At 33.4% G+C, this 18,277-nt stretch overlaps 1 protein-coding gene across 7 annotated transcripts in view; it reads right to left on the reverse strand.

Annotated features, from left to right (window-relative positions):
* The window catches only part of NCOA1 (nuclear receptor coactivator 1), a 168,142-nt gene that overhangs the window by 80,453 nt on the left and 69,412 nt on the right, over positions 1-18,277 (reverse strand). For all 7 annotated transcript variants that reach the window (XM_012539824.3, XM_031951446.1, XM_031951448.1 and 4 more), the window contains 3 exons: positions 8,569-8,674; positions 4,781-4,947; positions 2,414-2,511 (listed from right to left, as the gene is read on the reverse strand). In XM_012539824.3, coding sequence (XP_012395278.1) covers positions 2,414-2,511; positions 4,781-4,947; positions 8,569-8,657 — 354 coding nt within the window. In that variant the 5' untranslated portion in view covers positions 8,658-8,674. The remainder of the gene's footprint in view (positions 1-2,413; positions 2,512-4,780; positions 4,948-8,568; positions 8,675-18,277) is intronic.

Raw genomic sequence — 18,277 nt, forward strand, 5'->3', positions numbered from 1 at the left:
TCTGATTCCTTTAATCTCTTTCTCGACTCTTATTGCCGAAGCTAGTGTTTCTAATATAATATTGAATAATAATGATGATAGTGGGAAACCTTGCTTCACTCTAGATCTTACTGGGAAACGTTCCAGATTTTCCCCATTGCCTATGATGCTTACTGATGGTTTTAAATATATGCTCCTGACTATTTTAAGAAAAAGTCCATTTATTCTTATACTCTCAAGTGTTTTGATTAGGAATGGATGTTGGATTTTATCAAATGCTTTTTCTGCATCTATTGAGATGATCATATGGTTTTTGTTAGTTTGGTTATTGATATAGTCAATTATGCTAATAGTTCTCCTAATATTGAACCAGCCCTGCATTCCTGGTATAAATACTACTTGGTCATAGTGTATTATCCTGGGGATGATTTTCTGTAATCTTTTTGTTAATATTTTATTTAAGATTTTAGCATCAATGGTCATTAGGGAGATTGGTCTGTAATTTTCTTTCTCTATTTTCAGCCTACCTGGTTTAGGTATCAGTACCATGTCTGTGTCATAAAAGGAGTTTGGTAGAACTCCTTCAATCTCTATTTTTTCAAATAGTTTATATAGCATTGGAGTTAATTGTTCTTTAAATGTTTGGTAGAATTCACATGTAAATCCATCTGGTCCTGGGAATTTTTTCTTAGGGAGTTGGTTAATAGCTTGTTCTATTTCTTTTTCTAAGATGGGACTGTTTAGGATATTTACTTCTTCCTCCATTAATCTGGGCAAGCTATATTTTTGAAGGTATTCTTCCATTTCATTTAAGTTGTCGAATTTATTGCCATAAAGTTGGGCAAAGTAATTCCTAATTATTGCTCTACTTTCCTCTTCGTTAGTGGCGAGGTCTCCCTTTTAATTTTTAAGACTAACAATTTCATTTTCCTCTTAACTTTTTTTAATCAGATTTACTAAGGGTTTGTCTATTTTGTTGTTTTTTTCAGAGAACCAACTCTTAGTTTTATTAATTAATTCAATAGTTTTTTTTACTTTCAATTTTATTGATCTCTCCTTTTATTTTTAGAATTTCAAGTTTAGTGTTTGACTGGGGGTTTTTAATTTGTTCCTTTTCTAGCATTTTTAGTTGCATTATTGTTCTGTAAGAAATGGCCAGCAGGATGAATACAGAGAGGCTTGGAGAGACTTACATGAACTGATGCTAAGTGAAATGAGCAGAACCAAGAGATCATTATATACGTCAACAACGATACTATATGAAGATGTATTCTGATGGAAGTGGATTTCTTTGACAAAAAGACCTAATTCAGTTTCAATTGATCAATGAGGGACAGAAACAGCTGCACCCAAAGAAAAAAACACTAGGAAATGAATGTAAACTGTTTGCATTTTTGTTTTTCTTCCCGGGATATTTTTACCTTCTGAATCCAATTCTCCCTGTGCAACAAGAAAACTGTTTGGTTCTGCACACATATATTGTATCTACAACATATTCAACATATATAGGACTGCTTGCCATTTAGGGGCGGGGGTGGAGGGTGAGAGGGAAAAATCGAAACAGAAGTGAGTGCAAGGGATAATGTTGTAAAAAAATTACCCTGGCATGGGTTCTATCAATAAAAAGTTATTATAAAAAAATAAATAAATAAAAATTAAAATTAAAAAACAAAAAAAAAAAACCAGACATTTTAATCAGATTCATTTAAATATCCATATATCTGATGTATTTATACAAAGGAGAAATAGGACAGTAAGAAGATCCACTTAAATGGAAGGTTCATGCAATAATAAGAAAAACTGTTAAACAGTAAGGAGAGAAGATAAGCTACTGAAAAAAATATATTTTTAGTGTTTTTGTTTTTTCTTGGGGGGGGGGAGAGATTAATTGTAACATGTTTTCATGTTTGATGATCAAGAATAATGATCAAGAAGCCAGCTTCTGCCAAGCAATACTCTTTTTTCTTCTAATACTTTAAAGTTTTAAGAGAAGGAAGAAAAATATAACTAACTTTCCAGAAACTTATATAAAGAAGGCATCCCTGTGGGTAGCAAGAAAACTCATCTGCAAATCAAAAAAATAAATGTACATAGTACCTTAATCCTGAAGTAGACATTAACATTTGCCATATGAGAACACAGTAATTCTAAAAATGTTTTATTTTCCTAACAAGTCCTCTGATTCCATACTTAGGGACAAATAGAATGTTATATTGTAATCCTCTTTATCATCCTTCTTAAAGCATTTTCTAATGAAGGCTTTTTCGAGGATATCAAGCATTAGTTTCAACAAAAAAAAAATTGTCTTCAAAGCTGTGCTTTTCATCAAGAATATCCCTCACTTGTTTTAAGTGTTACATGTGAAAAAAATCTGTGATTGGCAGGATAAGAATTAATGACTACTCTGTCATCCACTGATGACAGGTATACCTACCTCCAAGAGAAGTGGTCCTAAAGATTCCTTTTCAATTACTCCTTGACTACTTGATGAGATGTCTGATTTCTGGACGTCATCATCTGTTGCTGTTTTCTCTGTAATAAAAGAACTTTTTTGGTCAAATAATACTCAAATTTCCTAGCACTAAATGGAAAGGGCATAGAAAATGTAGTTTCAACAGAACTTTACCTCAACAAATCATCTAGCTTACCCCCTTTAATCAAGTGAGCATCTAAAAGTTATATAACTAAGAATTATGTAAAGTTCTATAAACAATGAAGGTACATAATTTAAGATATTTACTCATTTACAAGTATGAGACCAAATAAACGTTACTTTTACTAACATATTACTTTTTGCTTATTATAAGAATCAAAAGACAACAGATAGTCTTACTGTATTATAGAGGATGATAGCACATTACCTATTATAATTTGTGCAAAAGAACTGGGTTCCAAGACATCATCATAGGAAGATAGGGATTGGAACTGGACATAATTGTGTAGGAAGCTCCCCAAAGAGGAAAATTTCTTAACAAAGGAAGTCTAAATCTTCTCTACAACTTAAACCATAAGGAGTTACCTAGAGCACTAAAAATTTAAGTCACTTGCATAGGGACAAATAATTGATATGTATTAGAGGACAAAGTTAAATCCAGGTCCTGGCTTCAAGACTATGCTCAATCCAGTATACTAGTGGTGTCAAACTCAAACAATCAAAGAAGGACCACTAACTCTGCAGGCTGTATACTAATATCCATGTATTACTGTATTTTTAGTTGTTTTTAAATATTTACTAACTATATTTTAATCTGCTTCAATGAAGAACTTACTATACTTACAATGAAGAACACAGCTATAGGTTGTGTGTTTAACACCTCTGTACTATTAAAATGCCATCCTTATAGGACATGGCATGAAGGGAATGTAGACCTGGGGAAAAAAAGAGGTCAGACAGCAAGAGCATGGGTTAACACATGAGTAGCCTAAATGCTGTTGCTGTATCCATGAAATACTAAAAGATCCAAAAGAAGACTTTTAAAACTTGAACGATGCCCTGTGAGAGACTAACAGAAAGATACAGAAAAGAATCACACAAAAGGTGAAAAAGTAAGTCAAATAAATCTATAGCAGTGGATTACAAATACCCAATGTACTATCAAAAATATTCACACTGAGAGATCAGGACCAAGTAAAATATAAGATCAAAGTACATGGTTATCAGAAGAATGGCTTGACTTTTATTTATTGCTCCACAGATCTGAGACTGTTAGACCATGTTTCAACTTAGGAAAAACATATTTTAGATATGAAATTTAGGGCCATATTGTACCCACTTCCATAGCAACTGATACATTCAATAAAACATTTATCAGCTTATAGAAAATAAAATGCGTGGAACTTTCTGAAGATGCAAAACTTGGGGTGTGTGTATGTGTGTGTTGAGTTCCAAATTTTCATGCTCCCTTTTCCTATTTCCCTACTTCTTCAGAAGGCAAACAAATTGATATTGATCATACATGTCAAGTCTTCCAAAACATTTCCATATTAGCCATGTTGCCAAAGAAAACAGACAACTCCCGCCCTATCTTCCCCCCCTCCCCCCCCGGGAATTTTTAAAAATAGTATGCTTCAATTTGTAGTCAGAGTTCATAACATATACACACACCCACACAGAAAGTTGGATACAGAAATACATTTTACATAAAGGAAACTAAAAGGGAAAGGGGGAAATAAGAAGGAGAATAAACTAAAGGAGATATAAATAAGAATTAAAACAAAGGGGAGACACACAAAGAGAAAGTAAAGTATAGGATGAGAATTCTCAATAAACAATCATAAATATGAATGGATTGAATTCATCAATAAAACAGAAAAGAACATCAAAATGGATGAGAAAGTAGACTCCCAAAATATCTTGTTTATAAAAAACACACCTGAAGTAGAAAGATACACACAGATTTAAAAATAAAGAATTGAGTAAAAAGCTTTAAGTAAAAAGGGCAAGAGTAGCAATCACAATATCAGATGAAGCAATAGCAAAAAGAGACTTTAGAGATGAACAGGGAAACTTCATGCTGCAAAAGGTATTACAGACAATGAATTACCAATAGTAAATATATAGTCACCAAAATATAAAAATGCAAACAGAATGAATCATAAAGAAGCAAGACAGTTTTCAAAGTTAAATACTTATTTATTATGTACTTAAAAAGGAAACATGCACTAAATAATAAATATTCTCAGTTTTACATGTAATATCCTGTTCTTAAATATATATATATATATATAAAATGCTTGTTATTTGGGGTATAAATTCAGAATTTTTTTAAAAAAAATTTTTTGAAAGTAACAACAGTGTTACCTTGTTCCATTCTTTTCATTTGCTGAATCTGATCGACTGTTTTCTTTAAGATCTTGCATTTGTCTGGTTTTACACTCAGACTGTCAATGTCACCAATGTTAGCAGATAGTAATTCAGCCAGCTCTTCTAAATACTTGTTTTCTTGTTCCCTACGCCTCTTTTCGGTGCTGTTCACAAAAAGAAAAGAAATCTAAATTAGACTTTCATTGCTATCTTCTATTTTTTGTCAGTGTGGCATTTAATAGAAAAATAGAGAGAGAGAGAGAGGCTTAATTTTTCGTAAAAACTCAAAAACTGAGAAACTAATGTGCATCTGTTTAAAACTAAGGAAATTAAAATGAAACTTTAATTCTATTATGCAAATAATATGTGTTGAGAGTGCTTCTATAGTGTCAATGAAAACTCTTAAATTCCAATATGTTTGGATTTTCCACATACTTGGTTTTATGAAGACAAGGGAAACACATAGAAGCAGCTAGGTGGTATAGCAGATAGTACAGTGCAGAGCCAAGGGTCAAAGAACTGACTTCAAACTCTTACTAGCGGTGTGATCCTGGGAAAGTCACTTTACCTTACTTTTTTCAACTGTAAATGGATATATTAACAATACGTAACTTGCAGAGTTGTTCTGAGGATCAAATGAGGTATTTGCAAAACACTTAGCATTGGTAAACAGTAGGTGCTATATAAATCCCCTCCCCATAATAATAATAAAACTAGAAATTTGATTAACTCTTAGTATACATCAAAAAACTATATAAAAGGCATTAGTCCTTACAATAAAGAAGGAAAATGCAGAAAGATTTAGCCCTATTGCCTCCTTAACCCTAAAAAACTAGATTTAGATAGCAGAAATAAGTAACTAAGTTTTTCAAACAACCAGAATAACAGCCTTCTGCCCACAGAGTCACAGAAGCATAAATAAAACTTTACTAATACTTATTAGTAGAATGGAAAGAGTCCTGGATTTGACATTAAAGAAAATGGATTCAAATCCTGACTGCCCAGATGACTGTATCCAGACACAACTTTTTTGAAGACCTGAGGACAAATTTGACTTGCGATAATTACTAGCTGTGACACCAGGCAAGTTACTTTAACTTCTGTTTACCTTAATCTACTGAAAAAGGAAGTGACAAACCACTCCAATATCTTTATCAAGAAAACCCCAAATGGGGTCACAAAGAGTCAGATGCATCTAAGCAACAAGATTCTTTTCAGCTTTACAATTCTACGATATTGAAAGAATGGCAGAACAAAACAGCTAGACAGTGATCATTAACAATTCTTCTTTTTCTATAATTTAATTTATTCAAATAACCAGGTGGCTCCAAGGAAAAAAATAAGGCATGCTAACTTAGAATAGATTATACTCATATGAAAGAACTGGTTTTAAAAGTTTTAAAATATATTTAAATCACTGATCAATTTAGAATTTATTGTGGAGTATGATCTGAAGTGTTATTATGTTCCCATTTTCTAATAATAAACTTTTTTTGTTGAAAACTTTTACCAGTATTTTGTGATCCTACACTACTCAATATGTTCTGATGACACTGTCTAATCAATCCCATTGACTTTTTTTTAACAAATCCCAAACCATAAAATTTTAATAAGTTATATATAGTACAGTATATTTTGTATAGTATAGTATAATTTGAAATGGACGAGCAAGTATCATCCTCCTTTGTTTTACTACTTTCCTTTTATATTGTTGAGCTCTTCCTCTTCTTTGTCTACATATTTACTCCAATGCTGTAAAATATGGCAATGACACTTTGACTGGTATGAAATATTATTTCATATTTTTTCCATTTTAAATGGCATTTTATCACTTTGGATTTTTATTGGTAGAATAAACAAATATTGAAGTTTCTGATGAGCATATTTTATATCCCTGTTTAAACTCATCTATTTTTTTCAATTCTTTTTTCATTCTTTTATAATTTCTAAATTTCATGATGGTTTTATAAATTGTCCTGATAATTTCACGTCATGTATTTCCCAAAATCTTTTACATTATGACTCAATTTACCTTTCATATTTTATATTACCCCTTCAAAAGTTTTATGTTCCAACCAATTTAACTATTTCTAGGTTGTATTCTATCATTAAATTATAAGTTTTAATTAACTAGTTATAGATTGTATTACATCTGTAAGAACAGGGACTGTTTTTTATTTTATTTTTGCATTCTTAGTACAGTGTGTGTGTGTGTGTGTGTGTGTGTGTGCAGTGAGCTCTTTAAAATGCTTGCTGTATCTCAAATAAATTAAAATTTTAAAGCTTTTTTGTAGTTGAGTAGTCTTTGGATTTTGTTTCACACATGAAAGTGTTGTTGTGCATTGTTATTTAATTATTTCAGCAATATCTGACTCTTCGTGACCCTATTTGGGGTCTTTCTTTGCAAAAATATTCAAATACTTTGCCATTTCCTTCTGTAGGTCATTTTACAAATAAGGAAATAGACAAACAGGTTAAGTGAATTGTCCAGGGTCACCCAGCCAGCTTAAGTGTCTGAGGTCATATTTGAACTCAGGTCCTCCGGACTCCAGTTCCAGTTGTTCTTTCCCTACCTGTTATATATTTATATATTTTCAATCTAATAGACCTATCTTGGAGTCATTTTTTAACAGTTCGCTCTCAAACATCAATTTGCTGGCTATTTTTCACTTCCATTTTCATAATGAGTTTAGACTCACATTTCATTATGTCTAGATTAGTGTAAGAACCTTTCTAATTCACTTTTGTTTCCTTTCTTTTCCCCCAATCCACAGTGTATACCGCCAGATAAATCATTTATTTATTAACATTGATTTTGCCATGTTGGTTCCAGATCCAAAAATTTTAGTGGTTTGTTAGAGCCTCAACACAGAATTCAAATTGCTCAAGCCTGTCTTCCAAAGGCTGGTATAAAATGGTTTTGCCCTACCTGTCTTCTATTCTTTAATAGCTTCCAATGAGGTGATTAAGGTACGTTTCTTTATGTTCATTCCCCTTTCTATACCTAATACTTTTTCTCCACATGAAATAGTTGTCCCTTTGTCATCTATTCCAATGTAATCTATCCTTTAACGTCCAGCTTGTGTCCTATTTCCATAGAATCAGAGAACTAGATTTGTAAGAAACCTTCCAAATATCACCAACTCTATCACTGATATTACAAAATATAAAATTCCACTTTCTACTTCATTAGCAAACAACGTCAAGCACAGAACAATAAAAGAGTTGTCATTTAAACAGAACATTAAGACTTAGAAAGTACTTTATATTCACTATTCTTTTTGATTCTCACAAAAACATTACAGAATACGTAGGTATTTCCTATATTGCTGCTTCTATTTTATAGATAAAAAACCAAGACTGAGAGTTAAATTTACTTTCCAATGATCATGTAGCTACTAAGTCTTAGAGTCAAGATCTGAACACATATTGCTTCTGACTCCAAAATTCAATATATTTTCTACTCTACCATGTGTGAGTAATAATATTTTATAATTATGCTTGGGAAATAAACTAACTTGAGAAATAAAACAGTAATAAAAATGATAAAATAGATAATTCAAAAAAATGCATTAAGTAGAATGTACTATGCATAACCGATGCCACTATAGATAAGAAATATTACATATAACATCAGACTTTTTTCAGTGTTGATTGGTATTGCTAAGCTGTCTTTTTTCTTCGTTCAACTTCTTTATTATAAGGAAAGGTTCTCTGGGAGGTGGGGGTTCACTGGGAAATGTAGGCCATGTAAAAACAACATGTCAAAATTTGAAAGTTCTTACCTTGATGCCAGTGTGTCACATGGTGATCCTTTTCTCTTGTGTGAATCTGGGTTAGAAGGGTCTGTCGAGCTGTCTCCGAGGCCACTCATGTTGAGCTATTTCACACCTAACAAAAAAAAAAAAAAGACAATAAAGAAACTAGTAGAAAATGCTAACCAAATAATGTAAAATTGCTAAGTAAATGTAATTGAAGTCTATAAAAAAACATCAGTTGTTCACTGAATAGATTAGAATTACAATAAGTATTATAGTATGCTACACAAGAACACTGGAATCAGGAGTCCTAGATTCAAAGACTAACTCTGCCACTAGCTAACTGGACCAACCAAATAACTTATGTCTTTCTTGTTCCATTTGTCAAAAAGGTTAATTAATATCTGTATTTCTCTGAAATGAACACATTTTAAAAATTAAGCCATGTTAAGCAAACTACTCTCTAAAAATCAATAATATTACAAAATAATCATCACAATGCCTGAACAGAAAGGAAAAACAAACACATAATACATGATGGAACCTGAACAAAGAACCTATTCCAATACCTCACTGCTGCACAGTGGTGACCTTGAATTCTCAAAGCAAAATACAAGATCATCCAGGTTACATCCATATTGTATTGTCCTAACAAGGCTTTGCGTTTGATTGTGACCCAAAAAAAATTATGGCTGCTTTCTGGGGACATTAAATAATTGTCCAAATAAATTAAACATGGAGAAGTTCACCAATAACAGACTGATCATGGGATGATGGCTTATTGGCTTATGACAACCTGTGAAACAAAAAAACCACAAAACAGTACACACACACACCCCAACATACATGTCTGCTTTTTAAAATGAAAGCAGATACTACTTAGAACAACAGTTATCAGACTTTCTATAAACATTAGATGGAACTGTATTCTAAATTTCAGATCGCTGTCCAGCAACTAAAAAATGGAAAAACTCCTGGAAAGAACTGAAATGATGTCACTATAAAAAAATCTAGTTATAAATGAAAGGAAACTATAAAACAAAGTTGTATAAAATTGCATGAAAAAAAGTCTAAAAGGTACTCTTTGAAAAAGCAAAGAAAAGGGCAATTTATGTTATTAGTTTTATCATATATTCAAGGACAGTAAAAATATTTCTTAGGATATTCAGTAATTTTGTACTGCAGTGTTCAAGGTAAGCACTTTAAAATAAAAAAGAAAACAGCTTTGAAAATAATTCAAATTTATAAAACAACATCTGTTATAGTGACAGACCATGTGCAAAAATTAAAAGAACTTGATAGATTACTCGTAAAATAACATATAGTTTAATATTTTTTTCATATAAACAGGCTACATAAGAGGACAGTAAAAAAAAATAAAAAAGAAAGAAAGAAAAAAAGGGAAAATTCAGGAATAAAAACCAAGAAAGGCAAAGAGAAGACAGTCAAGATGTATTACATCAAATAAAAACATCAAACAGCATCATAAAAATAAAACCAATTATATTTTAACAGAAAGGAAATGACAGATTTCCAATATGATAGTTCTTTCCAAACTATTTTTCTATGCAGAGTCAGACCAAAATCAGTATCAACTCAGAAGAAAAAATAAAAATAAGATATGGCATGCAATTAAATGCCATTGAAGGTACAAAGTACACTGAGGAAGAAAAAAGAGGCAACATTTATTAGAGAAGCCAAAATTCCACCATCTTGATCATCATCTCCCTCAGACTCTAATGGAGATGGTCCAAGGTTCTGAATTGAAGAGCATTGGGAATAGCTATGTCCCCCAAAGCAATACAACCTCTTTCCAGCCCAATCCTCTCAACTACCACTAAAGGAAAAATAATTGTAAAAAGGAGGCCTATTTTCTATTGCATCAACAGCAACAATTACTGACCAACTGCCACCAACAGATAAATAAGCACAAGAGCCCAGAAAGTGACAGCACCTCCAGACCACTGATTTCCATGCCCAATAACCAGACAAGCAGCTCCTGTGAAAGAGGTACCATCATCATCACCAACTCTCAACCAGCCACTATAACATAAGGTAGGCAAACCAGATTATCTGAACTAGCAAAGCACAAGGAGATGACAGAGTATGTGGCCAAACAAGTCAAACCACCAAATTCTAAAGGGGACAGCCCAGAACCTTGAACCCAAACTTCTTTGGAATAGTAACGTCTCTACAACTGTACCCTCAGACATCATCTTGGGAAGCAACGTCTATGGAGATGCATCTTGGTAACTACTTCTGCAGGGGCTGCTGCCATATATTTTGAAGACCCAGAAAAGGTTCTTGTCACTGTCAAATAGTTCAACAAAAGAAACTGATTTGATAAATGAAAATGACATTAAAGAGGAGGAACTACCAACTGCTTTGCCATTACAGCCTCAAGACAACGGGACCTTTCTATTTGACTTGAACCTGAAACCTTCCATATATATTGTCTACCCCATTAGAATGTGAATTCCTTGAGAACAGGGACCATCTCCTTTTTAAGTATTTATGTATGAATAAATGTGTGTTTCTATCTGTTAATATCCATAGTGTTCTGCATATATTAAGAGCTTAATAAATGCTTCATTCATTTTAAGTGAAGCAATTTAAACTTGGCTTGGTATATTAGTGTATTTAGTACTTAATCCCAGAAAAGGGGCCTTTGTTCATTTTTCAATTGTGCCTGATTCTTCATGGCCACTTTTATAGTTTTACTGGCAAAGATCCTAGAGTGGTCTGCCATTTTCTTCTGAAGCTTATTTTACAGATGAGAAAACTGAGACAAAGAGAATTACGTGACTTGCCCAGGGTTACACATTTAGCTAGTTTCAGGCCAGATTTGAATTCAAGTGACTTACTAGAATTTATATAGAGGAGGAAGATGCTTTAGAAATATCCTTTGGAAGCTATGTAGATAATCAATTAAAGAGTATGTGTATATATGATGTAGAGAGATAAAAACAGTAAACTAGGTGAAAAGTTGATTGTTTTTATCCTGTGGCTATTTAAGTATAAAATAGGACTGATGAGTCATATTATGGAAACAAAATGATAAAACTGAGCAACTGTTAATGTGGAATTAATGTTTACATGTAAAGTGTAGAAGAGGCAGGAATTGATGGTAGCCCTGTACAATGAACAAACCAAACTGTAAAACTGGTTTAAGTGATTAAGAGGTTAGAGATAACCTCTAGTTATCCCACTGTCTCTAGTATCAATTATAAGTTCCTCATTGTAGTATTTCAAATCAGTCCTATCCTATCTTTCTAATTCTATTACATAAAATATTTCCATCCAGTATACTTTAGACAGTATACTTCTGATCTTCCTGTTGTTTCTGTCACAAGACACTGTTATCTCTTCTCTCTGCTATACCTTTCACTGGCTGTCCCTTATGCCTGAAATGCTTTCCCTTGTGATTTTGCTTAAGCACATAAGGTTTAGAACAGACTACACATTTGTAGGCTCTACATATACTTGCATATAATCTGATGGATTCTTTCAATCTAGTTTGTCCTCGAGTACTAATCTGGGAAATTTTCTTGAGAAATATCTTGTCTTTTGCCTTTGATTTTTTTTGGGGGGGTAATCAAATTACTCTGAGATTCTTTAAGAGCTGTCTTCAACTAATTACTGTTTCAATTAAACTCCTTTCATAAATTATATGAGGCAGATATTATCATTCTCACTTAACAGATGGAAAAATTAAGATAACAGGATGTTTCCTTTTAAGAACATTGAGCAGCAAAAAGTTATCAAACTGTGCATACCCTTTGATCCAGCAGTGTTACTACTGGGCTTATATCCCAAAGAGATTTTAAAGAAAGGAAAGGGACCTGTATGTGCAAAAATGCTTGTGGCAGCCCTTTTTGTAGTGGCTAGAAACTGGAAAGACTGGATGGCCCTCAATTGGAGAATGGCTGAATAAATTGTGGTATATGAATATTGTGGAACCAGCAGGATGATTTCAGAAAGACCTAGAGACTAACACGAACTGATACTGAGTGAAATGAGCAGGACTAGGAGATCATTATATACTTCAACAATAATACTATATGATAATCAATTCTGATGGACGTGACCCTCTTCAACAATGAGATGAACCAAATCAGTTCCAATAGAACAGTAATGAATTGAACCAGCTACACCCAGTAAAAGAACTCTGGAAGATGACTATCAACCACTATATAGAATTCCCAATCCCTTTATTTTTGTGCACCTGCATTTTTTATTTCCTTCACAGGTTAATTGTACACTATTTCAAAGTCCGATTCTTTTTGTACAGCAAAATAACTGTATGGACATGTATACATATATTGTATTTAATTTATACTTTAACATATTTAACATGTATTGGTCAACCTGCCATCTGGGGGAGGGAATGGGGGGGAAGGAGAGACAAAACTGGAACAAAAGTTTTTGCAATTGTCAATGCTGAAAAATTACCCATGCATTATCTTGTAAATAAAAAGCTACTAAAAAAAGAAGAACACTGATCATCCATAAATACAATTCATGGACATTATTACATTCCTGATTATTTGCTGTCTGCATTATTAAGTCTATCTGATTTAGGAACCAAAGTGAGGACTGGGGTTACTCAATGACAAGGACTAAAGACACCATCCATAAAAAGAAAAACAGAATTAGGTATTTAAGTCAGCATTGAATTATTATCTTCAGTGCTAATAAACCTGGGTTAGATATAGATGACCCTTCTGGAAATGGGGAAATGGTTGGCAGAAAAGATTTCAAAAAGTTTGCAGCATATCAGATTTTTTTTTTAAATTAGGGTTTTCCCTCCTATTTTCTCTTGAACTGTCATATATATACCTTCTTACTATTGTATCTATAGGGAAGATAGTCAGGAATATGTGTTTCCCACAAATGTGGTCTTTTAATGGATTTGATAATGCTTGGGAAATAGGACATAATATAGAAAAGAAGAAATATGAGCAATGACAGATGGCTTCTGCAAATTCAATATTAGGTATTTCTGAAACAACTTAATATCCCAACAGTAGAAAGTAGGCATCTTTGTGACAAACTATGACAATTGAGGTAAAGGCTTCAATCATGAGTTATGGTCACAGTTCAAAGGGAAAGCATTTCATAACTCAATTCAGAAATAAAACTGAGTTTTAGTTTACTTCAAGTTCAATGAGACAATTATGGAATGTAGTAATCAAAAACGCTAACATCTTTTTAAAAGACATTAAAGCTTGTTTTAAAAGATTCTCCATTTCTTTTTAAGTCAAAAATCTTTAATGCAACCGTATTACCTCCAGGATAAATTTTTAAAAATATATACTATCAGGCATTTAAAAATCCTCTGACTAGACATAGTGTACGTATCCTAATTATTAATAAGCCTTTCCTGAAATATGGAGTAGAGAGACAAAATGCTAGTCAAAGTATATACCTAGCGAGTGACCAAAACACCAATGATGACCGAGACTACAAAGTCAAATCATGATTTGCAAGGGACTGAGATTTTTCAAAAAGCTAAGTTCTACTGTTTCAAGAATCTAAACAGGTTTTTTGTTTTTTTTTCTTGTTTAAAATTTTATGGGAGGCTTAATGACATAAGAAAGAATAAATAGACACTTGGGAAAACTTGGGTTCTATTCTGGCTCAATTCATCTAATAATATGCTCCATAGCTCTGGGCATGTACTTAAACATTTTTAGACCTCATTTTACTGAAACTAAATGTTTTCTCAGGCCTCCTCCTCCAGCTCTCTAATTCTAAGACTTCATGCAAATTCTAAGAGCATTACATGCATTACAACATTCTTAAATCAAGGATATTGAATATAACATTCTTTTCTTGATGATGGAAGATGATCATATTATGAACAAAGATTATTAGTGCTATAAGACAATAAGGCCCTTTGGGCCACTGTGACTAATTGGGTTGTTTCCCTATAAGCCAAATAGGGCTTTGTTTTTGTAGATAAGAAATTTTAGTTTTATACTTTTTGTCTTTGTTTATTAAACTTTTGTTTTCTCCAAATTAATTCAGATTAAGGCTTAATCTTTTACTTCTAGTTTCTATCCTGAATATCTATCACTTTTAATGTGATGTAGAACTGAAATTTTCTGACATCTATTTTAATTTCTCTTTATTTCCTTCTTTTTGAGACTGATAAACAAGGGGGGCTACTAGATAATGGTGTTCAACCTAAATGAAGTTTGTTTTATTTTGTATCTACCTTATAAAAAGCTGTTTTTTTTCTTCACATATACACCACAAAAACACAACAAATAATAACTCCACTTGTTGACCCCTTTTCTTTGCCCAAATGAACTGTCAAATTCAATATATATCTAGTTCTTATATTTAATAAACCAATAATTTTTTTCAAAACACAAAACAAAAGTGGTCATGTTAGCTGAAAAAGAAATCTAGGCCACAAAGGGACCTTGAGTTAACCTCTCACACAAACATCATATATATGTCTATTTCAGAAAAGAAAAGGAATATGAAAGAAGGGAGAAGCACTTGTGTTTTGATCAAGTAGATCAACAGGAGAGTTGTACAAGACTGTAAGGGAAGTACAATCCATTGTTTCTACTTGCTCTGAAATTAGCTTTCTCTCAAATGAAATTTCCAATTACAAGCTTAGAGCCTGTCCTATGATTGATGTCTCAGAATCAGCATCTAAATTTGTGTTAATGTCACATTGAAGGCACCATCTGTAGTATTATAAAAATGCCAATTTCCTCATCTTAATTTTTTCCCTTAGCTGAAATCTTGTCACAAATATACAGTTTCCAACACAAAAGAAATATTTCTCTACTAGATTATGTATATTTCTCTTTATGCATATATAACATATTCTCTCCTGGTCCCCATGCTATCTATGTGACCAATCTTTCTCAGTATCTTTTACAGGCTCATAATCCATAATATAAATCCTAAATGTATATTTCCCTAAGATTCTAGGCTTGCAGTTTGTCTCATTACACTATCTTCCCAGGGAGCTGTAAGCTTAGGATCTAGCTTCCCTACCTGTAGCCTTGTTGCTCTTCAGGAGGATCCTTTATATGACGCCAGCATTCTGCATTCTGCCTCAAACAGATCCTTATCCTGTGTTCTAGATCACATCTGGAATGGTCAGCTCTTGCCTTCTTTATGGATTTCCCAGATGGCACCTTCCCATTCAGCTCATATCAATTCCTTTCTCTTTCCCCCTCCCCATTCCCCACTCACATATTACTAGCCAAGTTTAGGTCTTAATCACCTCGCACTAGAACTATTACAACAATTTTTCAAGTCACCCTTCCTCTTATCTCTCTACTTTTCAATGCATACTTGACACCATTGCCAAATTGTTATTGCTAACATTTAATCTCACTATATCTTTTCCTTGCTCAAAAATCTTCAGAGGCTTAGCATATGGGATAAAATATAAAATGCTTTTCCCAGCCTTTAAAACCCATCAAAATATGGCTCCTATCATCTAATCTTACTTCATTTCTACATTTTTATTCATGCTCTCAGTTAAACCAGCCAAATAGCAGTTCTCCATGGCTTTCCATTTTTGAAACTTCTATGTCTTGGGATTCTTTATTTCCTAAAAAACAAAAAAACTAAACAACAACAGAAATCAGTTCAGGTGCTATTTCCTACCATAGGAATCCTTCTTAATCCCTTCAAATGTTGTGTACTATTCTTCCTGATATATTTTATATTATTTTGCATATATTTTGTATTTATCGACATACAATGATTTCTGACCCTAGAATATAAGTTTCTGGAAATAAGGATTGCTTTAGATTTTATTTTTGTATTCCTATTGCCTAGTACAGGAGTTTACACATAGATGTTGATTCAGAAGCAGCCATGATTTAGACTGGCTCGAAAAGACTATCACATATGAATCTGCTCCTATTTTTCAGGCTCCTTTATCTAGTATCTCCACTAGCACTCTTCTTGGCTTTTTTTCTTGATGGGATCAGGTCTCAGAAGCAAGAAGCCTTGTTCAAAAGTACCCTAGGCAGGGATCTCCTGACCCCACTTCTTGCAACTGAGCCAAATGAAAGTCCAGAGCAATTTCTATACCTAGAATAATGGATGAGCCTCAATCATCTGAATGCACACTGTTAAATTTATCCTCAGCCTCAACTTTTCCAGTTTTTCCATGCTTAGTTTTTTGGTTTATTCTTTTATCATTTTAATGTTGGTCAATTTTTTGTTCTTTTTTTATTGCCTCTAATAATACCTTTGTTTCCTATTCCATGCATATACTTGCAGACTCACATCTAGCTGTGACCTCTGTGACCCTCAAATGTCTATAAAATGAGGAAGTTAAAGTAATACCTTAGGACAAGTAAAGAACACTGTACATGGAGTCAGAAAATCTGGGTTCTGACCTCAGGTCTGCTATATACTAGCTATGGTGTCCTAGCCTGTCACTTAGTCCCTCTGAATTAGTGGCACATTTTTGCTACTTGCCTCATGGGGTTATTGTAAATATCAGGAAACAGAATTTATTAAAAGGGAAATATTTCTGCCACAAATTGTCATATTTAAATTCCTAAATGTTAAAAGCCCTGGTATTCTCAAAATTTCCTTTCTATTTCAACAATAGAAAACCCTCTCAGCTTTAGAAACCAGAGAGCATAGTTTGTCATTTACAAAGATAGTTTTACTTGTACCAGTGCAGTTCATCTAGGATTATTTCCAGTGGGTGCTTATTACTTGTTAAATGAATGGTATTTAAAACCCAGACCCAGTGACATAAAGGAAGACTCAACTCTGCTGCTCAGATTGCAGTAGTACCAAAGAATTACTCACAGTACAGTTTCACAATACTATATATCATAAGTTAGTAAAAATTTTAAGATATAATAAACTGAAAACAATGAGGGGTCTGAAATCAAATCATGCTACTGCCATTTACTAATTACATGACAAAGAGCAAAAAAAAGATCTTTCTGAATTGCAGTTTTTTCATCTGAAAAACAATTGTTGACTTCACAAATTGTTAATGGCTTTTTGGACCAGACCTGTGATTTCATATGTATTATAAATTTCCAATGAGAAAGGAAATTCTCAGAGGTAGAGTCAAGATGGCAGAGAAGAGTCACTCAAATCAACACCAAATCAAGCCGTTGAACTGGTTTTGGAATGACAGAACCCACAAACATTTGGAGTGTAACAAATTTCTAACAGAAGGTATTTTGGAACAACTTCAGAAAAGGTCTGCTTCAATTGTGCATGGAGGGAAAGGGCGAGTGCAGGTGAGCACAGGGATCCAGGGCAGTGTGGCATCGCAAGAGCCTGGGAATATAACCAGAGGAATCTATTACAGTGTTGGCTACGCTGTCCTGGTTGCAAACCAGTAGATCAGCAGAATAATTGCAAGACATCCAACACAATTACAGAAGACAAATATTGAAGCCCCAAACCCCAGAATAATGCAGGACCTGGCCACGCTCACCCAGCACCAGAATTTAGTGGGCACCAACCCAGAGAATAACTGTTGCCTGTAGAGGAAGCTTGGTCAATCTCCCCTTTGCCCTAAAAGCAGACCTCAACCTTTTTTTAAAAAAACGAGCAAAAAAAGCAAAAACAACAACAACAAAACCTCTGACCATAGTTCCTCCCCTCCCCCCAAGACAATTGGGGTAAGTGACTTTCCCAGGGTCACACAGCTAGTAGTGTTAAGTGTCTGAGACCAGATTCAGGTCCTCCTGACTTCAGGGCTGGAGCTCTATCCACT

Source organism: Sarcophilus harrisii, chromosome 2, assembly GCF_902635505.1.
Source record: "Sarcophilus harrisii chromosome 2, mSarHar1.11, whole genome shotgun sequence".
Lineage (NCBI taxonomy): Eukaryota > Metazoa > Chordata > Mammalia > Dasyuromorphia > Dasyuridae > Sarcophilus > Sarcophilus harrisii.